Genomic DNA, 26,214 nt, shown 5'->3' with positions numbered 1-26,214 from the left:
ATGCCCAATATGAGAATTGTGCTTTACAAAGATAAGTACGCAGATTTGGGGCATCTTGTGGTTAACTGAGGGGAGTTGTGTGGAAGGCAAAGCGAGAGTCCAAGTCATGCTCTCAGGAGTTTGGTTTGAATGAGTAAGCAAAGAAAACGGCAACATCTGTTACTGAGTTAGGATATTTAGAGGGTCATCAATGAGGGAACAGAGGTTCTGTCCAGCATGAAGTGAAGAAGTGAAGTGAAGTTGCTCAGTCATGTCCGACTCTTTGTGACCCCATGGACTGTAGCCTACCAGGCTGCTCCGTCAATGGGATTCTCTGGGCAAGAGTACTGGAGTGGGTTGCCATTTCCGTCTCCAGGAGGTCTTCCCAGCACAGGGATCGAACCTGTGTCTCCCACATTGCAGTCAGATGCTTTACCCTCTGAGCCACCAAGGCAGCCCAAATGAAAGTGAAAGTCATTCAGTCATGTCTGCCTATGTGCGACCCCATGGACTATAGAGTCCATGGAATTCTCCAGGCCAGAATACTGGAGTGGGTAGCCTTTCCCTTCTCCTCCAGCGGATCTTCCCAACCCAGGGATCAAACCCAAGTCACCCACATTGCAGGTGGATTCTTAACCAGCTGAGCCACAATTTCCTGTGGAGCATAGAGGACTCTTAAATGCCATTTAGATTTATCAAGTCTTTTATGTAATTATTTTGCATAATCTTTTATGTAATTAGAGAAGTCTAATGTGATTAAAACTTATCCAACTGTCAATTACTTTAGGAATGTATTAAAGTTTTGGAGAAGTTACTTTCCCTTATCAAAAAGTTTGAAGTCTCTCACACATCTGCAATGCTACTTTTCATGTAATAATTTTAGCTTTTATGAAATGTTATGATGTAGTGTCTAGCATTGTATTTTATAATACTCATTGATATCTCATGTTAAAAACTAGTATATGGTATATATGAGTATAAACACACTAACTTGTTTCTGAAATTTATAGGGGTATTTTAAAAGTACTTCTATAATGTTTTATTCCTTTTTCTATTTAAATAAAATTTTTCACCTATATTCTTTTGAAAGCTTTTCTGAAGGCCTGTCCTGTAGAAGACAGATAAGAACCTGAAGCCTTGCATGTATAGGGTTTTTTAAATCTTAAATTGAGGTTCTTAACCACAAAAACTAGTTGTGACACTGGATTTTCAGATTTTTATTCGTCCTATGTTTGCATTTGTAGGAAGCTGTGCAGAAGATGCTGAGGCAGGCTGAAAATGAGGTATTTTTTTAAACTTTCATTAAAATTTTGAGACCAACGAACACTTCTTTAAAAACAGTTACTGCCAGTAATGTTGCTTTTGAGGTTAAGTTTCTTAGATCCTGTCTGAATGTGGGATTCACATCTGAGGCTCTGTGATTTATACAACAGCAACAACAAAAATGAATTCATGAACAAAAGCAAAAATCACCCCCTTGGACTGGACTTGTTTATAGTCATTAAACTATGTGTAACCAGCCTCATATTTTTACACCCAGATGGATGCTTTGAATCAGAGTAAATCAAAGGGGTGGTTCCCTAACAAGTCCTTAGACACTTTTCGGAATGGATAGAAGGGAAACCTAGGTGACAGCTCCTGGTAGTCAGGGTGGTGTCTGATGATGGACAGTGCCAAGGAGCCATGAGAGACCCATAGCCACTGTCTCACAACAGTTATTTGTAGAGTGTCAGTTGTGTGGTACAACTTAAATGTATATTCTTTTAGGAATCTTTTTATTTTTGAAGAAACTATCTTAGATATACTTTAAACCTTTAATTCTGATGGATTTTTAAAACCACCAGTAAAGTCATGGTTATTTTCCACAGTTAAAAGGTGGTGCTACATGGCAAAACCCAGAACCGCCCATGGAATTAAGAATAAAGGAGAAAGAGCGAGCTAATTGTCCATTCTACAGTAAAACGGGAGCTTGCAGATTTGGAGATAGGTAAATAAATATGTTTTATTGGGTCAGAATTAAAAAGAGTCAAACATTGAAGTTCTTGAGTTGTCTTTTGGGAGAGACACATCTTTAGTTTAAAGTATAAATCATATGGCACCTATTGCTTTCTTGATGCTTTTCCAGTTCACTGTACACTACTGTTTGTTAGAATTAACTTACTTTTCAGATGGTGCTTCCTTTACCTTCCTCCCATCCCTTAAAAAGATCTTTCTTTTGTTCTCTACCCTGTGCTTCCATTTGTCCATATGGACACATAAAGGGCAAAATAGAACATTTGTACTCTTTCAAGGAACCGTAGAACCCTGACTTTGTTTTTCCAGTGGAAATCACTTCTACAAAGTGAGCTTTTAAAATCTGCTTCGCTTTAAATAAGTGTGCGGAACAAAATCAGAGTAAATGGAGATAAAATAGACTCATTAACAACTCTCATTATAGTCAGCCTCAGGGTTCAAAAACTGGCTTCAGTGGTTGTCATTTTGGGGAAATTAAACTTTCTGTGCCTAGTTTCCTTATCTATAAAATAGAGATTAAAAATAGTATCACCCTTATAAGGGGGTTGTGAGACTGTTGTGAGTGAATACATGGAAAGCACAAAGAAGAGTGCAGGCACTGGTCAAGCAGTCAGTGTCTGGTTATATTTTCATTATAATCAATGTTCCCATTGTGCTCTGAGCCATTCTTGTTCCATATTTCTTTGGGGTCAGTGTTTGAGTCAAAGCATGTGGAAATCTAAGTGTTGATCTCTTCACCCATTTAACAAATATTTGAACATTTGTATTCCATGCCCTTGTGATTTTTATGATTTGACTCATTTATCAATAAACAGCTCAAAGTACATACAGTAATTCACACCTGTCCATAGGGATGTGTTTCAAGCACCCTCCATGCCTGAGCCACCAAAGTGAGTGTATACCATTTTTTCCTACACATACATACCTATAACAAAGATAATTTTTAAAATAAGCACAGTAAGAGTGTTATTACAACTTAGTAACTATACTTATTAATATTAGTAATACTACTAATTGGGTTTCCCTATGGGGAACCTAATAATACTAAAATAATAGAGTAGTAGTAATAATAGTATGGAACAGTTATAATGTGATAAGAAGTGAGGTGACTGTCTTATGCTTCAGTTAGCCTTCTTATGATGTTGTCATAAAGAATATCATCTGCTTTGATGATCCTTAAACTGTGTTTTTGGTTTGATGTTGTTATTGACAGCAGGTTGGTGTCATTGGATGGAGTTCCTGACAGGATCGTGCAAGATAGCATAGTATTTCATCATGTTGCTCAGAACAGCACACAATGTAAAACTTTCGAATTGTTATTTCCAGAGTTTTCCACTTATTGTTTTAAGACCCTGGTTGACTAAGAGTAATTGAAGGTAAAGGAAGATTAATAGAATATACATATATTTATAGTAAATAATTCACTAAATTAACTATTCCAGTTTATATACTAAGGAGTATAATTATAACATGTATACTGAGGAGAGGATTCCCTGGTGGCTCACATGGTAAAGAGTGCAATCCCTGGGTCAGGAAGATCCCCTGGAGAAGAAAATGACAACCCACTCTAGTACTCTTGCCTGGAAAATTCCATGGACAGAGGAGACTGGGGGACTACAGTCCATGGGGTCGCAAAGAGTCAGATATGACTGAGTGACTTCACTTTCATGAGAAGATCTCATCATGATCTTTGTTGTTTTTGTGTTAGTCACAAATCTGTATCTGCCTTGTGACCCCATGGACCATAGCCCATCACGCTCCTCTGTCCATGGGATTCTCAGGCAAGAAGACTGAAGTGGTTTGCCACGCCCTCCTCCAGGGGATCTTCTTGACTCAGGGATTGAACCCTCATCTGCTGCATTAGCAGTTCTTTACCACTAGTGCCACCTCATAACATTCCCCAAAACAGAAATGAATAGACAAATCCATGAAACTTTCATTCTTTTATATATTTATTCATAATATTATCCTTGCTGTGAGTTTTTTCCTTCAAAAAAGATTTTTCTTTTTTTTTTTTCAGCCTAAACTTGTCTTCACCTTTTTAGGTTTCTAAAAATAATAATCCTAAAAATAATAATAATAATTATCCTGAATGGCGATTTACATCAGGATCATCTGAGAAAACTTTTTTCTAAAAAAAATTTTTATTTTTGGCTGCAATGGGTCTTTTATTCATTGCTGCTCACAGGCTTTCTGTAGTTACTGTGAGCAGGGGCTACTCTTGGTTGTGTCACATAAACTTCATTGCCACATGGCACTGAAAAACTTTTAAAACATGTTCTTCAGGCTCATCTCCAATTATGTATGTGTAAGTCTCAGATATTTTTAAATGTCTGGAATTGAGAACCATTCATGTAGAGTATTTAACTGCTTTTATATATGTATATATTCTATAGTTGGGGACTGTATTTGCTGATAGTATTTATGAAGGTATTCATAAAGTCTGGTAAGCAGTGAAAGAGTCCCTTTGAGGAATCAGAAACTAAGACAAGGGATTTTGCTCCTTTTTGTAACTGTTAGAATCCAACTGTAGGTTTAATCTCATAAAAAACAGTAATTCATTGGTTTAGTATACTAACACTCAAAAGTATTTAGTGGATTATTTTTGAAAGACAACTGAGACACACGTGTGTGAGAAGTTGAACCAAAGTTGAAGTTCCTTTTCAAGTTTTTAGCTGCCTAACCCCTTGTTTTTATTCTATTACTAATATTTCCTTGGTTGTTTAAGGTTATCCTTGTGGGCTTACCTGGTGGTCCAGTGGTTAAGAATCTCCCTTGCAGTGAAGGGGACAGCAGTTTGACCCCTGGTCTAGGAAGATCCCACATGCTGCAGGAAAACTAAATATGGGCACTCTAGAGCCCATGCTCTACAATAAGAGAAGCCAGGAATCAGAAGCCGGTGTACCACAACTAGTGGCTCCCGTAGTAACTAGAGAAAAGCTCATGTAGCAACAGAGACACAATGCAGCCAACAATTCATAAGTTTTTAAAATTAAAGTTATCCTTGGGACTCCACTGATGGTTCACTTGTTAGGACAGTGTGCTTTCCCTGCCAGGGACCCAAGTTCAGTTTCTGATCAGGGAACTCAGATCCCACAAGCTTTAGGTGCAGCAAAAAAGATAAAGATTATCCTTTTATTGGGTTCATGTGAGAAAAGGAGAGATTCAGAAAGTCACATGTGAGAGTTGTTCCCCAGAGACATCCACAGTGGTCAGATTAGTTTGTGCTGTACCTAGTAACTCAGTTATGTGGAACTCTTTGTGACTCCATGGACTGAATATAGTCTGCCAGGCTACTTAGTCCCTGGGATTTTCCAGGCAAGAATACTGGAGTGGGTTTCCATGCCCTTTTGCAGGGGGTCTTCCCAACTCAGGGATTGAATCCAGGTCTCCCTCACTGCAGGTGGCTTCTTTACTATCTGAGCCACTAGGGAAGCCCTGGTGAAAATGAATTTAAAAGGTTACACACTGTCATTACACACTGATTATTTTGTATCAGTTCTTAATACTTGCACAGGCATATGAAGTTCACATTAAAAATGTCCAAACGGTGTGTGTGTATGTGAGAGTGAGTCAGGAATGTTCATTTGTGAGATCATCAGAGAGATATGCCGATAACATAAGCATTTCTTTGGTTGCTTGTTTTTATAAATAGTAAGTTTGAATCTTTCTGGAATTAGCATTTGTTCAAGTAACAGCTTTGACAGTTTTCTCCACCAACTCTCCAAAGAAAGATAACTGCTAGTGAAGAGTATGCAATATCTGTCATGACTATTTGTTTATACCTTAACCTACTTCCAAAAGTGAATTTAAAAAGCTACATACTGAGTTAAATAAAGAGAAAATAGGAAGCAAAGTGGAAAGAAGGAAACAGATTGTAATGAATATGTAATAGATTTGACTCTGGATTTTAATGCCTTCCAGTTCTTTTAAAGTGATTTTGGGAATCACAGAGGGTTGCCTTCTCTCACCTAACTTCATTGTTTAATACACTCAAGCTTGTATGGATGCTTCCCGCTTCAGTGGGAATTTTCCCTAAACTGAGTGACTTGACTTGGTTCCAAAATTCACAGTTGCGTATTTGACACCCTGGGAACTAGAGCTGAGTTTCAGCCTGTGAACAGAATTTTAAATTCATTAATTAAGGTCCTTGTTTACTGCTATATTTATTTAAACCAATAATATTTCAGTTTAGAGTTAACAATGTCAGCTGAGGTTAATCCTTTGAAATCTGTTAGTAGCTACTTTGGAATATGTCAGACTGCAAGCTGAAAAATCTAGGAGGTCATTTGGACAGTAACACTCAACATTTCAGAGGTATGCATAATAAGTATTGGCATTCTGTATGCATTGTATTGGTAGGTACATAAATGTATAATTTCTATATACTTTTTCATCTTACAATATGAATCCATGAAGCAACTCGCTGTTCTCTCTCCTTTAACTGCTGGCACCTATAGCTGACCAGTTTTTAACTAGAATACATTAATTTTTAATTAGTTGGAACCTTGAGCTGAAAGAAGTTTTCCTCATTTTATCTTAGGACATGAAAGCAGATTATATAATAAAGGTCATATTTTATGGATTATTGAAAATTGAGTCTGTTCAGCCTTAATCCATTGTAAATTGCAGAAAGTATCCTTGTGTGTGTGTATATGTATGTGTATGTGTATATTATGCCATATAACAAACACAGAGTAGACTATAAGGTAGGTCGGATCTCCTTGATCATCTCTCAGATGAACTTATCAAGGTATGAGGTCATTTCTTTACAAAGTGAACTTTGTAAAGATGTGCTTGTCCTAGTGCATTAGTAGGGTCAGATGAAAAATAAATGCCATGAAAACTATGAACCTTTTTGCATACAATAATATTGAAATATATCATCAGGGGGAAACTAACAAGATGGTGCAAGTCAAGCATATTTACCCGCACTTCGCTCCTTTTCACCCCGTGTACTGTAAGCAGTGACTTGGCACAATCAGGTAACAGCTGAGCTCGTTTGTAGCACTGTGCATGGATGTCAGGAAGCTTATGTAACAGTTGAGGTCACTTGTAGGATGGTGCATTTGTGTAGCGAGATAGTCACTTGGTCACACATTACTTTGTGCAGTATGCCTCTATGAGCTTCACCATGAAACCTGTTGCTCCTGCTGCATCAGGGCTACATTGAAAGAATATCGTGGTTATATTTTATGAGGTTATGTTATGGCTACATTACGTCTGCTTTGTCAACCAGAAGAGAGGCTCTGTTATGACTGCTTGAGTCTCTTTCCACCCTCTCAGTCACACGTTGCCTGTGCTAGGTTGAGCCGATAGTGTGATCAGCAAGACAGTTGGCATCATGAACATTATCAGCAATATACAGCCATTAACTGGAAACTTGTTTTTGGTTATGCAGCATGCAGGGTCTTAGGTCCCCAGCCAGGGAACAAAATTGCTCCACTCAGAATCCTAATCACTGGACCATTAGGATATTTCCTGGAAACTCTTAATTTACACTATTATGTAAGCATTGGTTTAATCGAAGATTGTATAAAGCCATCTGACCTTTCTCCTGAGCATCTCATATGGTACATTTGTGTCACACTGTCACAGTGACTTGTCATGTGAGAGGACCATCTTTTTCTGTATGCTTTTATATAACAGGCTTCCTGTACTTCAGTAAAAAGCAAGTGAATGGCATTTAAACTTGGAAATAATTCCCACCTTTATATTTCAATGAGATTCACTTTATTGGTCAGCCTTTAATAGTTTTGTTGTGTTGAAATGTAAAGTTTGAGTGACGTTTGTCGTCTTACAGTTCACTTGAAACAACTAAGTTGCTTGAGTCTTTAACTCATATTTTGAATCAAGTTTCTCTATGTGTAATTTCTCACACTGGACTACTGAACTTTTTCCTTCATGTGCAGGTGTTCACGTAAACACAATTTCCCAACATCAAGTCCCACACTGCTTATTAAAAGCATGTTTACAACGTTTGGGATGGAGCAGTGTGGAAGGGATGACTACGACACTGATGCAAGCCTGGAGTACAGTGAGGAAGAAATCTACCAGCAGTTCCTGGACTTTTATGATGACGTGCTCCCTGAGTTCAAGAACATGGGGAAAGTGATCCAGTTTAAGGTGGGCACGAGCAATGTGTCTAGAGGACGAACTGGTCTGCCTCCCTCTGAAGTGCCATCTGGGATGGGAAAGCGAGAGCACAGGCTGTTTACATAGGTGGGATGTGTGCCATGCTGCAGGTCCTGCCTCATGTGGCAAGGAAATGTTAAGTCCTTGTCTCTCCCTCTCCATTGAGCTTTGTTGCCAATAAAGTAGAGGTACTAATGCAACTGTAAATAAGTACTGGCATGGTGCTAGTTTCTAAGCTTTTGATGAAAAGAGATCTTTTCATCCATTCAGTACCTTTATGGACCAACTGTTTTCCAGCCTTTGAGTTCTCTGCATAAGGTCTTCTGCAGATAGCAGTCTTAAGAGTTTGCTTATGGACTACATATAATGGGGAATGCACCTCCATACTTGTAACACAGCTTTCTGGTTGTTGTATTATAGTGATGGTTCCAGCTTGCAATTTCTGCCCAAAGTATACATTATAGAATTTTTTTTGGAACTACCAAAGACCACAAGATGACTTTTTCAGGGACGGGAAAAGCTGTGCTGGTTTTTGTTACTGTGTGCAGGTTTTTTTCTAATTGTGGTGAGCAGGGACTACTCTCCAGTTGCATTGTGTGGGCTTCTCATTGCAGTGAGAAGAGATTTTGACCATCGGCTCCATAGTTGCAGCTTGTTATCTCAGTAGTTGTGCCACAGAGCTTTAGTTGCCCTGAGGCGTGTGGGATCTTCCTGGATCAGGGATAGGGAACTTCCTGGATCAGTGCCATTCACTGGCAAGTAGATACTTATCCACTGAGCCACCAGGAAGGTCCAGACCTTCACTTGTCTTTTGTTGTTCAGTCACTCAGTTGTAGCTGGCTCTTTGGACTACAAGGAGTCCAGCATGGACTACAGCATTCTAGGCTTCCCTGTCCATCACCATCTCCTGAAGCTTGCTCATACTCATGTCCATTGAGTCGGTGATGCCATTCAACCATCTCATTCTCTGTCATCCCTTTCTCCTCCTGCTTTCAGTCATTCTCAGCATCAGGGTCTTTTCAAATGAGTCAGCTCTTCTCATCAGGTGGCCCGAATATTAGAGTTTCAGTGATTACTCAGAGTTGATTTCGGGCGAATTGGTTGGATCTCCTTGCAGTCCAAGGGACTCGCAAAAGTCTTCTCCAACACCACAGTTCAAAAGCATCAGTTTTTTAGTGTTCAGCCTTCTTTAGGGTCTAACCCTTACATCCATACATGAATACTGGAAAAAACCTAGCTTTGACTACACGGACCTTTGGAACCCACATCTTCTGCATTACCAGCAGTTTCTTTACCACTGAGTCACCACAGAAGCCCTGACTACTTTATTCACATACTTCAGCTGCAATTCATAGGTAAAACTGAGGTTTTTGTAGAAATTGAAGGTAAATTGCAGTTCTATATTGAGCAGATCTATTGGCATCATTTTGCAGCTGCATTTTTGTAGTTTGCAGAATTTCTAACTTTTTCATTTATTGTACTTCTTATGATTTCCCTGATCGGTGATCTTTGATGTTATTGATCCAAAAAGATTTTGACTTGCTGAAGGTGCAGATGATATTTAGCATTTTTTTTTAGCAATGAAGTATTTTAAGGTATATACATTTGTTTTTTGTTTTTTTAGATATAATGCTTTTGCACCCACCCTTAATAAACCTCAGTATAGTTTAAACATTATTTATTATATGCTTTCAGAAACCAAAAAATTTGGGTAACACATTTTATTGTAATATTTTACTGCAGTTGTCTAGAAGCGAACCAAATCTCTTGAGATATGTAAGTTATTTGCCAAGCTTATACTTATCAGGCTGGTAATTCATAAATGGAAAGCAATTAGTAAGTTTTTAGTATGAAAGGTTTTTAAACATTTGTTATGGAAATGTTAAAAAGATTTTTGGTATAACTGGTTTAATTACCTTTATGTTTACTTGATCAGTGTTTTAAGGCCTTTCACTGTTCCTGTAGGAGTACTAGTATGTATAGTGTAATTCATTACTGATGTCACCACCCCCCTCCTTTTGGGTAGGGGTGTGCTCTAATAAACTAACAAATTGGTTAAATTTGAAAATTATTTTGGGGAAAAAATCTTAACTTTACTATGATTGTTTGAAAGTTTTTCTACTGTTATATAAATACATGTATATATGCATCTGTGTCTGGAATTCCAAGATGTGAGCAAGAGAGAAAAGAATAGAAAGAAATGGCTTCAACATTTCAACAAAGTAAAACTAACATTCTACTTATTTTACAATGTTAGTCAAAATTAAAATTTGAATTTCATGGCTTAGGTTATAACTGATTTACCTTTCCTATAGTCTCATGCATATGGAAACATTTTGTATTTATTGAATACTGAATCTGATCTACAGAGATCTAATAATGGAGGCCTGCAGTGCTGCTGTGTGATGAAGATGCCTTTTGGACATCCTAGTGGTCAGGTGGTTAAGACTCTGAGTTTCCGATGCAGGAGTTTGATCCCTGGTTGGGGAAGTTTCACATGTTTGGATGGTGCAGCAAAAAAAAAGATTAATTTTTAAGAAGGCTTTAATAAAACTGAGAGTATTATCTCAGTTTGGGAATCTTTTGTTGGTAAGCACATTGGGTAATACTAATGTATTTGTGTATTTGTTAGCTGTTAGACAAAGTGTATTTGATAGCTGAATCTTTTTTCTCTAAGTTATTTTCTATAATAGACTTCATTGCTCCTTAGGTCAGTTGCAACCTGGAACCTCATCTGAGGGGCAATGTATATGTTCAGTATCAATCGTAAGTATTCTGAACATAAATATATGCATATTTCCTGGCACATCTGTTTTGTTTATGTTGACTTCTGGGATCCCACTGACTATATCTCTTTTATACACATTTAAAATGTATATATCAATAGTTGATACAGGAAATGTATTACATTCTTTGTATATTTATATGATTTTTAAAAATTTTCAGTAGCTATATTATTATTTATCAATTTAGTAATTAAAATACAAAACTTGGAAACAAGGATAACTAGAATGTAGAATTTAGAAGTATAAATTGAAATTGAAGCCAATACAGATCTTAAGTATATTTTACCAGCTAAGAAAAAGTTAATGTATCATTGTTTTGTCTTGATATTTGCTTCAGCCATCACATATCTAACTGGTTACATGAACCACTGTAGAGCAATAGAAATTCTAGCTGAAAAAGAACATTTTCTAACAATGAAAACACTTTGCATTTTAATAGTCAACTCTTATTGGATTAAGACCTGGTTTGCATCCTTCAGAACATTTTGGAGGCATAGTAAATTCCTAGTAAATGTTGAGTTTTAGAAGCTCTAGTAAAGACTCTGTTAGTAGTAACTTTAGGCAGTCCTATAGTAAATTAACAAAAGGGTTTTTTAATAGATGATAGAGTTATATGTATATATTAGAACATTAAGGTGCATCTTAATTTGTGGTTTAAAGGGAAGAAGAATGCCAGGCAGCCCTTTCTCTGTTTAATGGACGATGGTATGCAGGACGACAACTTCAGTGTGAATTCTGCCCAGTGACCCGATGGAAAATGGCAATTTGTGGTAAAATACAACATGATGATTTTTTCCCCCTTGATTGTTCCAGTTATATAAAAGGAGATTCTTAGCAGGGAAAAAAAACAAACTTTAAAGAGAGTTTTTAAAAAACTGAATCATAGTTTCCACAGTTTTTATCTTTCCACACATGAGAATTATATAAAGGACATGACATTTTAGATCTGTAATAGGCCATGTGGGTCATGTTACGCCATGAAAAGTGAGTTCACAATGCATTGGTGGCAGAGTCAGGTTATCTAATCTTTGATTTTGCATTTTGTGTACAACGTTAAGAAGTCGCATTTTACTTATTACAGTATTAGAGGTGTTTTCTGTTCTTTGGCTCTTCTCACTTGAGTGGTTTTTATCTGTCTTTTATCCTTAATGAATCTTCGCTTATTTTCTGTCATGTCATCCTGTCATAGTTTCTGCCTTCCATGAAACACAGTTTTGTAAATTAGAGATTGATAATAGCTGTGTGGAGTCTGTTAAGGGTCCAGTCAGACTAATTAATGGACACTTGAGAGTAATTCATGGATATGTGGACTTTGCTGAGACAATCTAACAGTTCTTTGGCCTTCTTATTTTTAAATTTCTTCCTCTTTATGGGCTTAGCCAAAATGTAAGTGCCCCAGGATGAAAAAAGATGCTCTAATGTCTTTGGGGAACACTTCTCTTTTACATTACTCTTCTTTGTTTGCTTTGCATTCACTTCTTAAAATTGCTTATTTAAAAAATAACTTAAAAATTCTGAATCACAATAGGGGTTTGTCAGCTTGCTCTTCATTGATGCTGCTAGGTTTTTTTTGTTTGTTTGTTTTTTTATGCTGCTAGTTTTAAAGCATATTAAAGTGGGGGTAGGGGTAGCTTTTAGAAGGAAAACTAAAAGACCAAATTCAGCATAAGTTTTAAGACTTGTAACATGAAAGGATAAAAGGTGTTTTCTCTCTAAAGTTCAGTAGTTTTCTCAGTTCCTAGATACCTCATTTGACTTCCCCTGAAACAAGAACTATTCAGCTTTTTTAAATAACAACAGCAGTGTAGAGGAAAACAAAAAACTATCAAAACGTACCTTTTTAAAGTGCACAGTTTAGTGCTGTTTTTTTTTTTTTATCATGTTCACAGCTTCGTGATGATCACCTCTAATTCTGGAACATTTTCTTCACTTTCAAAGAAATCTGACATCTGTTAACAGCCGCTCACCATTCTCTGCTTCCCCACATCTTCTTTATAGATTTGTCTATTCTGGACATTTCATATAAATGGAGTCATATGACATTGACCTTTTGTGTCTTAACTTCTTTGGCTTAGCACGTTTGCAAGATACATCCATATTGTATCAATAGCATGTATGAGAACTTCGTCCTTTTTGTATATGAATTATACTGCTTTCTGTGGTAAACTGTTGATTTGTTGTTCTTGTTCAGTTGCCAACTTGTGTCTTGACTCTTTGCGACCCCATGGACTGCAGCACGCCAGGCTTCCCTGTCCTTCACCATCTCCCAGAGTTTGCTCAAACTCATGTCCGTTGAGTCGGTGATGCCATCCAACCATCTCATCCTCTGTCATCCCCTTCTCCTTCTTCCTTCAGTCTTTCCCAGCATCAGGTCTTTTCCAGTGCATTGGCTCTTCACATCAGGTGGCCAGAGTCTTAGGGCTTCAACTTCAACGTTAGTCCTTCGAGTGAACATACAGGATTGATTTTGTTTAAAATGAACTGGTTTGATCTCTTTCCTTTCCAGGGGACTGTCAAAAGTTTTCTCCTGTACTGCAGTTCAGAATCAATAGTACTGATAACAGTTTATTTATTTGTTAGTTGATCTACTGTCAGATTGTTTCCACCTTTTGGCTATTATATATAATGCTACTGTGAAAGTTCACCCACAGATTTTTATGTATGTTTCTTGTATGCACATGATTCATAGCATAATTGCAAGATCATATGGTAATTCTTACGGAGAAGGAAATGGCAACCCACTCCAGTACTGTTGCCTGGAAAATCCCATGGACGGAGGAGCCTGGTGGGCTGCAGTCCATGGGGTTGCTGAGAGTCGGACACGACTGAGTGACTTCACTTTCACTTTCATGGTAATTCTAGGTTTAATATTTTGAAAAACTGCTTAATAATTTTCTAAAGCAACTGAATTATTTTTATAACTACACCAGCAGTATATGACTACTGGGTTTCCATATACCCATAATACAGTTAATTTTCTTTATATTTTACCCATCCTGTCAAGTGTGACATACTATCTCATTGTGTATTTCTGTAATGGCCAGTTATGTTGAACATCTTTTTATGAACTTACTGGTCAAATTTACAATAATCTGAAGGAATGAGAAGTCAGTTCTCTGTTTTTTACTAAATTACTTGTTTTATTATTGAGTTGTAAGTGTTCTTTAGATAGTATAGAGGCCCTGTATTACATGTGTATGCTGTGCAAATAAATTTTATAGCACACTTTTTTGCTGGTGTACTTTGAGACACAGTTCTTAATTTTGATGAAATTTACTTCATCTATTTTTAAAGAATTTTATAGTTTAAGTCTAGGGTTTGTCTAAGTTAGCTTTTGTATACAGTGTCTAGGAGGATGGTATCTGTTTCACTTTTAACTATTTTACATATTTGAGGAATTTACTGCTGTTTTACTAAGTTCAAAAATCCCACTGGGATTATTAAAATAGATTTCAGTTTGACAAGAATGTTTTGTATTAAGAGACCTTGGTAAATTTGAAACTAGTATGTTAATATTTATCATCTTATTTTAAAATACAAGGAAAATGTATGTTATTGTACCTAGTACAATACTAGTAATTATCTTACTACCACTCTGCTCTCAAATCACACTGCCACCTAGACTCCAAGGAGTGTGTTCTTCACAATTGGGATCTTCATTGTCAGTATGTGGGATGGTGAAACCCTAGAAAACTGTGGTCACAATTTGTTTGGTTGTGTAATCCAGTGGGAAAATGGGATGTTCTTACTAAGTTGTGAAACTTTAGCTTTTGTAATGCCAGTTTGTTTGAACATTTGAATGTTTTTGAAATCTGTGAGCCTGAACTGTGAAATCAGTTTGCACAAGCCATTTTAAATATGTGGGAGAAAACAGTCTTATTACACTGGTACACCAGCCCTGTACCTTGTGAAAAGGATGAAGTGCCAGCAATAAATGGTGTTTCCTCACTGTGCCATTGCAGGTTTATTTGAAATACAGCAGTGTCCTAGAGGGAAACACTGCAACTTTCTTCACGTGTTCAGAAATCCAAACAATGAGTTTTGCGAAGCAGATGGAGACATCTACCTATCTCCAGTTTGGACTGGCTCCTCCTTTGGGAAGAGCTCAGGGAGGAGGGTGAGGCTGGACCACCGTGAAGACTACTATAACTGGCAAAGGAGGAGGAGGAGCCCTGTGCGGGCCCACTCCTACAAGAGGAGAGAGGAGGCTGATAGGAAGAGGAGGAGCAGTCACGAGGGCGAGAAATCTCACAAACATGGGTCTAGAAGCTGGGGAAGGCACAGTTCCCGAAGCAGTGGAAGAAGAAGGGACCGTAGCAGCAGGAGCAGCAGCCAGAACTCCTCCAGGTCCATGAGCCGTGGTGGGAGGAGGTCGGGGAGCAGAGACTGAACTTTTCAGAGCCCCAAGTCCAAATAAACTTCCTTTATCACTTTAACTTACTTTGTCACTGTGTTCTTCAGTGATTGTATACCTTATGATGTTGTTTAGTTGCTCTTCATGTCCGACTCTCTGTGACCCCCCCTGGATTGCAGCACTCCAAGCTTCCCTATCTGTCCTTCAACTGTTTCCTGGAGCTTATTCAAACTCATATCCATTGAATCGGTGGTGCCATCCAACCATCTCATTCTCTGTCGTCACCTTCTCCTGCCTTCCAGGTCTTTTCCATTGAGTCAGTTCTTTGCATCAGGTGGCCAAAGTGTTGCAGTTTCAGCTTCAGTATTAGTCCTTCCAATGAATATTCAGGACAGATTTCCTTTAGGAGTGACTTGTTTGATCTCCTTGCTCTCCAAGGGACTCCCAAGAGTCATTTCCAACATCGCATTTTGAAAGCATCAATTCTTTGGTGCTCAGCCTCTTTTTGTTTTTAATTAAAAATTTTTTTTTGCTCAACTGTCTTTATGGTCCAGATCTTTCATCCATACATGACTACTGGGAAAACCATAGCTTTGACTATACGATCTCTGTTGGCAAAGTAATAGCTCTGCTTTTTAATACACTGTCTAGGTTTGTCCTAGCTTTCCTTCCTAGGAGCAAATGCTTTAGTGATTTAGTGAACTCTATTTTTCTTTCATTCTGCATCCTTTCCAGTGGAGATTTCTTTTCCAACCCACACACAGCCCACAACAGGGAGCCTGCAGGTGCTTCTTCCCCTCCCCTCCACTCTCTTCTGTAATTTCTTTTTCCTTGAACTGTGGTGAACAAGTGCCTGTGGAAGCAGTTGATCTTTGGCCAAGGTTACTCTCTGCCACCCAAGCTGATGAGGCCTCTCCTTTCCTCTTTTTTCCTCTTCTTCCTTAAACTGGGGATCGGGCCAGTTAAAGTTGTGCAAGCACAGCTCAGGCACTTAAAAAGACATTAGGACACCTGCCTCTTGAGGAATCCCATAAAAGGATAAGCAGATTGCAAAACAAACCACACTCCTCTAGCATTCACACCCAGCAGGACAGTTTCCTGTTACATGAGGCACATACTGGTTCAAACAAAACACAACCCACTCCTCCGTGGCCTCTGCCTTCCAGGCAGATTCCTCAACTTGTCTTCTCTGCTACTTTTCATCTTTCTTCTCTCGGTCTAGATTGATTTACAAGAGCCTAGGAGTCACTGCTGAGCCATCCTAAAGAGAGCCAAGGAATTGTCAAAAGATTAGTCACTGGTTGGCCGCAGGAATCTTTTTTTCCTGTTTTTCCCTGCACAGGCCTCATGGTGCCTTAGTGACCGGCTCTCTTAATTACAGTGCATACCCTCAGATACAGGTGGTTATATAGGGCAGCGAGTCGCCTTGAGGGAGTGTACTTGGAAGGAACTATATTTAAAAGAAATAGTGGGCATGTTATCTTGAAAATGTTAATTGTAAATTACCTCACTTATAATAACCATTTATAAGTTAGAGATTCCATTTGCAAATGGCCCTAAAGGCTGTTTTCAATGAACAGTTCATGGGCTCTGTAATCTTAAAATTTTCCGTGGGATTTTAACTTAATATAATGATCTTTCTTCCTTACATATCTCAGTATGCAATATTTTATACTTTTAAATACCTGTACTAATAGGTATCATGAATACCTAGGTTTTGGTTTTATACAATTGAGGCAGTAATTTTTGCAAATACAGTTCATTTAACTGATTGTGCTAGCACTTAAACTAGAAAAAATTGCAGAAGGTGGAAAAGTGAGTGGGAGGAATCAATTTATATTTTTTTCGTATTCAATGTTTTAATTTTTTAGCGGACAATTTGCATACCTCCGCACCCCTTCCTTTAAGTTAGTGTTGACAGCTTTTCATAATAAACTACTTAAATAGAAGCTTTTCTCAAGAATGGAATGAAATTGCAAAACAAAAAAACCCCCAAAACAAAACCCAGATCACTGCTGCTTTTTAAAAAACCAGCACTTTCCCCAAGTATTTTTATTCTAACAAAATACACAGTGAGGTTTGTGCTGTGTGCATATTCAGTGTTTCCAGGTGCTGGCTTCTGTGAGGCTGCCAGGGCTAACAGGTGGCCCGGACCTAAGTTTTGGTTTCCCCTAAAATGGTGAGATTCCCCACCCCAATCAGGCCGCCTGGAGCCAGCCAATCAACAGGCGCCCAAAAGGGAACAAAGGGAACGTGAGGGAAAGTGGAAAAGCCGGCGAATGCCTAAGTTTGAACAAAAGCCTGGGAAAGTTTTGTACCAATAAAATTGCTTTGCAAACATGTAACCAATCCGCTTAAGACAGCTACCAACTGCTTATGTTCACCCTATAAATTTATATAACAGCTGGGGCTCGGGGCTCTCTGACCCTGCACCACTGCGTTGGATGCGGCAGAAGCCCTGGCTCGAGTCAGTAATAAACTTCCCTTTTTGTGAATTGCATTGTCTTGAAAGCCTTCTGTCTTCCTGCTCGGGGATTCGAACATCGGGCTAAACATTTGGGGTCTCGTCTGGGATCCCTTGACCGGGAGAAGAGAACACTTACAGGACAGAGGGGAAGGATAAATAATAACACCGGTGCTCAGGCAGGACAGGAAAGTCCAGTGTAAATCCGGGGCCCTGCTGGGAAGCAAGAAGGTATCTGGCGCAGAAGAAAGCTTTCTGTGAAGGGGGGAACGGATTAAACGTTCCAGCTGGCGTAAGGCCGAGGCCAGCAGACTCGCTGGAAGGCAGACGATTCTGCGGGAAGGAAAGTTCCTCTCCTGACCCCAAGTCTGGTGAACAGTGGATGCCATTCAGTAAGGTGAACCTGCCACCGGGAGGCAAGAGAATTCAGGGGCCCCAAAAACCCAGCGCTATGTTATCAGCCGACGTTTGTCTGTCCATATGTTTGTCTTCGGCTCTCCGTGTTTGTGTGTGTGCCGGCATTGTCTCTGGTCCTCCTCCTCCTTCTTTCAACCTGGCTTCCTTTCCTCCTTTTGAAATCTTTGAAGACATCTGAAGTTTTGTGTCTCTATAGAAGGTTTTCTGAGAGACTGTATTCTTGTATTTAAGGGAGTGTCTGATGAGAACTGCCAGGTTTATATGTGTGTTTTAACTCTGTTCTGTGTTGTGATTTGTGACGACTATTTTGATTTGGGACTATAAATGAATAATGTTTGATGCCATCCTAAAATGTTTTAAGAAAACAAGGGTTTTAAAAATTATCACGGGTATTTATGCTCACCAATCTATAAAATGCTAATGTAAAAGTTAGCTCTTGGTTGCTAAAAAAAAAAAGCAAGAAGTGTGCTTTCAGTAAAAAAAAAAAAAAGTATGAAAAAAATACTAAAAAGAGTTATGCATGATCAAGATTTTCTAAAATTAGATTACAATTAGTTAAATAAATAGATTTTGTTAAAAATATCATGGTCATAAGAAAACTGGTTAATGCCAATTAGGTCCAAGATGGCGGAGCTGACTTTCACTAGACCTTGAGGCTTGGTATTTGTGCCCATTGTGACATATCAATAAGCTAAATGACACACCCATCAATATTGACTAAATCTGACCAAATGTTGTAAAGCCTTTAGTTGTTCTTTTCAATAAAACTTCCTGAATCGAATTCTTTTGAAGTTCCTTTGACATCTAGCTAACTTTGGGTTGTTTTCAGAGGGCCCCTGAAACATCCCAAAGAGAGATATTAAACTGTTTATTTGGTTGGTTAAATTACATGAAAAAGATTATCAAATGAGTAATAAATCCGCTCATGTTATAATGTATGAAAAATTACTAATACAGATATCCTAAAAATTATATAGAGTTCTTAACATTTTGATATGTCTTGGTATTCTGATGAAAAACCTGATGACTTCACAAAAGTTAACAAAGGAATGAATGAACCAGTGAATATGCTTATAACTTTTATGGTTTCTATCTGGGAAATTACAGGTTTAAATCGTGTGTTCCGGGAGTAGAGAAAACCTTCCTTTTAAACTAATTATAAAAATAATTTGGTAAAATTACACGTTATAAACAAAACAATTATATTTTCTCTCTCTCTGACTCGTCCAGAAATTTGAAACTCTTAAGTTTCCAGTAAGTTTATCAAATGAGCTAAAAAGGTTATCTCACTAACAGGTACAAAAATCTCAAGGAATTTTTGAGACCTTAAAAGAAAAGAGTTCACCTAGATTTGTTAGGCAAAATCTGTGATAAGCCTTTGGTGTGAGTTTTCCAGCCCTGTTTTATATTAAAAGTTCAGTCTGAGATTCTATAAGTGTTTCAGCAAAATAAAAAGTCTATGATCAATTCTGTTATGTGATATTAATGTGAAAGTTTGTTTCTGAAGCTTATCTCAGTAATCTATCTTTGGATGAAGATCAGATGCCTCATGACCTGCAACCAGGACTGGAAAAATACATAATTTAAGAGACTGTCTCCAACCTGGATGGAACGACATTTTATCAGGTACTCTTAACTAGCTCATGCACAATGAAACTGAAGGAAAATTAACTCTTAGATTAATTCCCACTTCCAAAGGCCCCTACACTGGATTGGTCTATAGAGAAGACAGCTGACCTGATATCACCTTAAAATGATGCTCAAACAAGAGAAACTACAGTACACCAGGATGAGAAGACAACGACATCAGAGGTAGACAGCTTGTCCAAGATGCTGGACCTGATTCGTATGATTGTATATAGTGTTCTCCTGACTTCTTAGACCTTTGTATATAAATCAAATGCTTTTCTATCATAAGCCTGATTCTATGCCAGTTTTAGAAATCAATCCAATTGTTGGGTCTGTGGCCAACTACCTGTATCTAGTTCTGGGTTACCTTGGTAAATTTCTCTACTACAAGATTCTAACTGGTTGGCCCTGAGGAAATTTACTTAAAAAATTTTAGTCATATTCAGGTCACTATGATACTACCAGACGGGATCCCCTCACTGGGCCAATGAATAATGCCTACTCTGACTCTGGCTATAAATTTGAGCCTTTTTCTATTCCTCAAGCTCAATCAGAACAACAAGAAAAGTTTTAGCAAAAAAAAAAAATCACAATTATGAGATAGATTTATATAGATAACACCAGGCTATGGTAATTTAGGTTTAAAGTCTCCTCTGTGTTAAAAACAATTAAATCATACTAAAGAAAATCAGTCTAATAACACTAGAAAACTGGGCTGTGTGCCTTATAGATGGTGGTGCAAATGTGTAATTTCCCTGAAAGATAAAGATTCGTGCAGAGTAGACTAAGTCAGACGACCTGAGATATACTGGGCTATGTGCCTTATAGATGGTGGTGCCAATGGATAATTTCCATGCAAGATAAAGATTCGTGCAGAGTAGACTAAGTCAGACGACCTGGGATATACTGGGCTACATCTAATGGAAGCTCTTAAGTCTTACTTGTGACTTTACTAATACTGCTGGCTATGCTCTTTGTATTTCACCTGTTTTACAAAACTGCTGTTTCTTACACTGCCAAATGTGTGACTGAAGCCTCTGACAAAATAATATGTAGTTCCCTATGAGATCGATGATGATAACAGTGTAACTCTAGATATGAAAAAAAGCAACAAGAGGGAATGTCTTCCTGGACCAAGAGGCTAGTAAGACAGGTGGTCCAGAGAATTTTAGATACTGTTTTATGGCCTAGTCCAGTAACAGCACATTGAGTGGCCTGTCAACAAAATCTTTGCCAAACCTGAGAATGGACATTCTCAGCACCATGGGATAAAATGGTCATAAAATACCCCCCTCAAAGTCGTGGTCAAGTTTATGAACAAAAAGGGGCTCTGCCAACTAAAGATTGACACTTGCCATCTACATCTACGGCGATTATATCATGGCCACTGCAACTGCTGACTTTCAACGGCCCTGAAAGGAGTTCAGGGTGAAGATAAAAAATGAGGCGTTCCGTGCTCTGGGAAAAACTGGCAGAACAGGCCTTCAGATAGATCTTTTCAGGAGATTTTATGAGTCCCAATTCTTGCATCTTCTCATACCTAGAGAAACACTGACATCATTAATGGTGCCATCTGCTTTGGCTCTTAAAAAGAAAATTTTACAATTAAAAGTCAAAATAGAGTACTCAGCTATGGTTCAGACATCCTGGGAAATAACCAGGTGTTACTATGGGTGTAATTTCAGATTAGACATTGTATTGCTAAACACTTGAGTTTTCTGAGTCGTGTCAGGCTTAGATGCCACCACTCTCAAAACAATGTCTGCTGGAAGCTAGTAACTTCTACCTTACTTTTTATAAAGCTAGGCAACTGGCCACCTGGCTACAAGTCTCCCTGAAGTGCCAGGTCCAGACTGGGTTTCAGGCCTATTCTTCTAAAGGAAAGAGATTTACTTTGTCTATTAAAACTCCAGTTATACCTTCTCCAGCTACTACTAACTGGGTATGTTACAACAAAATGGCAGACCAAGGGATTGAGATTTTAATCATACAAGGCTCAGATCTAAGACTTGGAACTCAGGAATACTTCCAATTCAGTGTCTCTTCTCCAAGCTGAGGCGGTCTTATGCCCCATTTTGACAAAAAGTCATCACAGTCATAGTTGCCCTGTTCCCTAAATTAAAACTGAACAGGACTCTGCGGGGTGGCGACTCTGGAGTACAGATCTGCTGTACTGTAAAATATAGGCTTTATTCAGCCTCCTTCACCTTCCCTGACTTCCAAAGGGTAGATTCAAACAATTGCCAATCAGAGAAGGAAAAAATACAGAAACAGAGGGGAAACAATCAAATGGTGGTACAGCACTGAGACGGGTCCTGGTTCCTACTCAAAGAAATATGCATAACAATGTCTTTTGAGTTCTTCTACAGAACTAGAGCCCCTACCCAGGTGGAAGATGGTAACTTCAGACTAAACATAAGATTCCTAGAACACAGCTCTGTTGCTTGACCACCAGCCGATCATCCCAGCGGTGCCTCCTGTTTCTGGGGACCAGTGATGACCATCTTATTAGGTCTCTTGTTTGCCCCCTGTCTATTTTACCTCTGAGAGGCGCCAACAGTTTCAAACTAAGTTGCTGTTATTACAAGAGTAAAAGCTGGTTTCAGATATAAAACACCTCAGCTTAGGTCAGGTAGAGAGAGACTTCTGCTCTGCTAGGCAGGCCTACGCCCAGGCACAGCTGGAAAAAGTTACAGAAGAAAGAGACCTCCGCCCCAATTCCCAAAAAGCATCTTGAGTATGAAGGCTTTCAAGGGGGAGTTGTTAGGGAAAACAGACTGCCTGTCCGTCCACCTAATGTTACTCAGATCTCAATATTCGACTGTCCCCACAGATGATATAGAAGACCCATGACTGGGCCTTCCACAGAAACAAAGACAGGGGGGAATGTGAGGATGCCAGGGCTAACAGGTGGCCCGGACCTAAGTTTTGGTTTCCCCTAAAATGGTGAGATTCCCCACCCCAATCAGGCCGCCTGGAGCCAGCCAATCAACAGGCGCCCAAAAGGGAACAAAGGGAACGTGAGGGAAAGTGGAAAAGCCGGCGAATGCCTAAGTTTGAACAAAAGCCCAGGAAAGTTTTGTACCAATAAAATTGCTTTGCAAACATGTAACCAATCCGCTTAAGACAGCTACCAACTGCTTATGTTCACCCTATAAATTTATGTAACAGCTGGAGCTCGGGGCTGACCCTGCACCACTGCGTTGGATGCGGCAGAAGCCCTGGCTCGAGTCAGTAATAAACTTCCCTTTTTGTGAATTGCATTGTCTTGGAAGCCTTCTCTCTTCCCGCTCGGGATTCGGACATTGGACAAAACAAAAATTACATACAGAAGTATCACTAAGAGAACTCCCAGACTAAAATATCCATAAAGGGTCTTTAAGTCCCTTGGTTAAGTCACTTGGTTAACCAAAGTTTGAAGTGATAATAGTAAACAGTAATAATGACATCATTTAACACTACTAGTGTGTAAAATGCCATAAGAAGTCATCAACAGGGGAGGAGAGTTAAGCCTAATTTCTTCAAGAACTTGATACAGTGCTTCAGCTTCCTCTGGAAGGAAAATGTGACACTCTGGTAAGCACATGGGGAGGCTGGAGAAGGTGAAATTGACACTGAAAGGTGTGTGTTTTAGACAAAGAAAAAACCTGTTTAAAGAGAAAATTTCAACATTACCAGAGCATTCAATGAGTGATACCAAGTGGTTACTTAGAGTTTGGAGCCTGAGACATCTGAGATCAGACAAGTACTATTTTCAGCATTCCTTTCCACTGTTGCTAAAACACAAACATCAGATCTATTGCAAACTTACTGGCCATTTATGAAATCACTGTTACTAGTTTACATATAGGAAAGATACAGTGTCAAAATTTCAAATCCTCTTTCACTAATAGAAAGCAGAAGAATTAGAGTTTCCATGTCCAAAATTCTTCAAATGCAATTGCTCCTGCTCCTTGCTAGACACACACTTAAAAATATCTATTCTTGTTACTTTTTTTACTCTATCCACAGTTACTTTTTTTTACTCTATCCATAGGTTTTTAAACTATCCACAGAAGGAAGCCTTTGGAAACAGTCAGCATCCTCACCCTTCAAACTGAAACTTAAAGGCAACACACAGGATGCTCTAGGACAGAAAACCCTGTGTGATACTGATACCTATTCTTAAAATTCAAAGGAGACAAAACAGCAGAAACATCCTGAAAAAAAAAAACGGACTTTTAAAAAACTTTCTACAGTAGCATACTGTATTTTAATGGAAAGATATTAGTAAATATCTTTAGTAAATAAGTAAATTAGTAAATAAGTAAAAAGTTACTTTGCCTCCTAATCATGATATAGCATAAAAAAATGGAAATAAAAATTACAGTACATGCAGACATGTCTGTGCTCAGTCATGTACAACTTTTTGTGACCCCATGGACTATATACAGCCCACTGGGTTTCTTTGTCCATGAGATTCTCCAAGCAAGAACAGTGGAGTGGGTAGTCATTCCGTTTTCCAGGGGATCTTCCTGACCCAGGATTGAACCCAAGTCACCTGGGTCTCCTGCACTGCAGCCAGACTCTACCATCTGAGCCACCTGGGAAGCCCCCAAATCACAGCAAACTATAAATTTTTAGAACTTTTTGTTTAACTGTGTATGGAGATTACAGTGTTTAAAATAAATGCTTTAGCTTTATCATCTGTTTCATTCTTTGGAAAAAAAGGTAATTCTTACCTCATGCTGGTATCTAAGATAAAATAATGTTAAATTTCTCACTTGCTAGCCCTGTTCAAATGCTTCATTAAAATGAGAACAGTAACAATGGAAATAACATCTCCTTAACATTGGGATTGGACACTGGACATATTTTGACAGTAAACTACTTTGAGCATCTTTGATTTTTTTTTTTTTGATGTTAATTTATTTAATTCAGACTTAAGTTTAAAGTCTAGACATAAACATGGATCATATAGTACTTTTCCATTCATAATAAAATATGATTCATGCTTCATTATAAAGTACACATACAACTTTTGGACTTCCTTGGTGGTCCAGCGGATAAGAATCTGCCTGCTGATGCAGGAGACATGTTCGATCCCTGATCTGAGATGATCCCACATGCCTCAGGGCAATTAAGCCTGTGTGCCCCAGCTACTGAGCCCATATGATGAAATCACTGAAATCCTGTGAGCCCTAGACATGGAGCTCCACAATAAGAAAAGCCACCACAATAGAAGCCTGTGTACTGCAGTGAAGAGTAGCCTCTGCCTGCTGCAACTAGAGACAGCCCATGCATAGTAGCCAAGAATCAGCACAACGAAAAGTAAATGCTGAAAAAAAATTTTAAGTATATACTTTAAAAAGCTTCAATATTTTATAAAACAAAAATTTAGCAAAGCATAAAATACAATAAACTGAAATATACTGAAAGCATATTACCAAATCATAACACATTACCAAACCAAGAAAAAATATTTAGGTTTAAACTGATGAAGTTTTTTAACAATTAAAATGAGCACTAACACCTCTAAAGAATCACTTACTAAACAACAAATAATGTACAAAGTATTTTTCTCACATAGTTGTCACATCTTAAAGAGACATTGATATTAGATTTATAGCACAAACATGACTCAATAACAGACATTCATAATTTTTCAATTCCTTAACTGTTCAACCTTAAAGGTTACATAATGGTACAAATTAATTTTACATATATATTATTTCCACATACACTTCAGTGACAAAAGTAGGCTATTCATTACAACACATATACAGAACATAGTCATACTATGTTTTAATTTTCTTGAATGTATCAACATGTTTAGACAAAACCACTTGGCTGATAACAACACCGCTTCCGCTAAGGTCTTATTTCAGCTTTATTTTCTTTAGTAAACATTTTAACAACTGCAGGTTTTATGCTTAATAAGATTAATCATAGTTCATTGATGATATAATTAATGCTGCTGCTTCTTAAAAGATACATGTACTTAAGATGAAATATTACTCAAAGGTTCATAGATCTAATTTTTTTTAAGTGGGAAGATTAAGCTGTATCATCATTTATAGGACTCCCTTGATGGTCAACTGCAGGGAAGCAGATTCTGTCTTTGCTCTGGGAAGTTTGTCATGCCACAGGGGTGGCCAAAAATAAATCACACAGAGAACAAAATTTGTTTAATGGGATTAAAGCTGCAGACTGGAAAATAAACAACTGTAAGTTTCCTGGTTTTTCACCAAGCTGAAAAGGTTTTTGTGGTTTTTTTTTTTAAATAAATATATCAGGTCTTTATTTTCTGTTATATGTGTTTCATAGTACTCAAGGATATTGAAGTGTTCATAACATGGAAATAATATAAACTGATACAAAGATTTCTACAACATTTTATTCACAGTGAAACAAAAACTTAAAATTTCAGGTTTCTTATAAGATTAAATATTACTTAC

The 26,214-nt window shown here is 38.1% G+C and overlaps 1 protein-coding gene across 3 annotated transcripts in view; it reads left to right on the top strand.

Annotated features, from left to right (window-relative positions):
• LOC133053084 (U2 small nuclear ribonucleoprotein auxiliary factor 35 kDa subunit-related protein 2-like) overlaps positions 1-19,647 on the top strand; it is a 42,711-nt gene extending 23,064 nt beyond the window's left edge. For all 3 annotated transcript variants that reach the window (XM_061137894.1, XM_061137893.1, XM_061137895.1), the window contains 6 exons: positions 1,224-1,262; positions 1,848-1,966; positions 7,905-8,118; positions 10,838-10,893; positions 11,574-11,683; positions 14,876-19,647. In XM_061137894.1, coding sequence (XP_060993877.1) covers positions 1,224-1,262; positions 1,848-1,966; positions 7,905-8,118; positions 10,838-10,893; positions 11,574-11,683; positions 14,876-15,303 — 966 coding nt within the window. In that variant the 3' untranslated portion in view covers positions 15,304-19,647. The remainder of the gene's footprint in view (positions 1-1,223; positions 1,263-1,847; positions 1,967-7,904; positions 8,119-10,837; positions 10,894-11,573; positions 11,684-14,875) is intronic.
• Positions 19,648-26,214: the final 6,567 nt, after the last annotated feature.

Source organism: Dama dama, chromosome X (genome assembly GCF_033118175.1).
Source record: "Dama dama isolate Ldn47 chromosome X, ASM3311817v1, whole genome shotgun sequence".
NCBI classification, from domain to species: Eukaryota; Metazoa; Chordata; class Mammalia; order Artiodactyla; family Cervidae; genus Dama; species Dama dama.
Note: the sequence above shows the minus strand (reverse complement) of the source record. Positions and strands in the feature narration are given on the sequence as shown.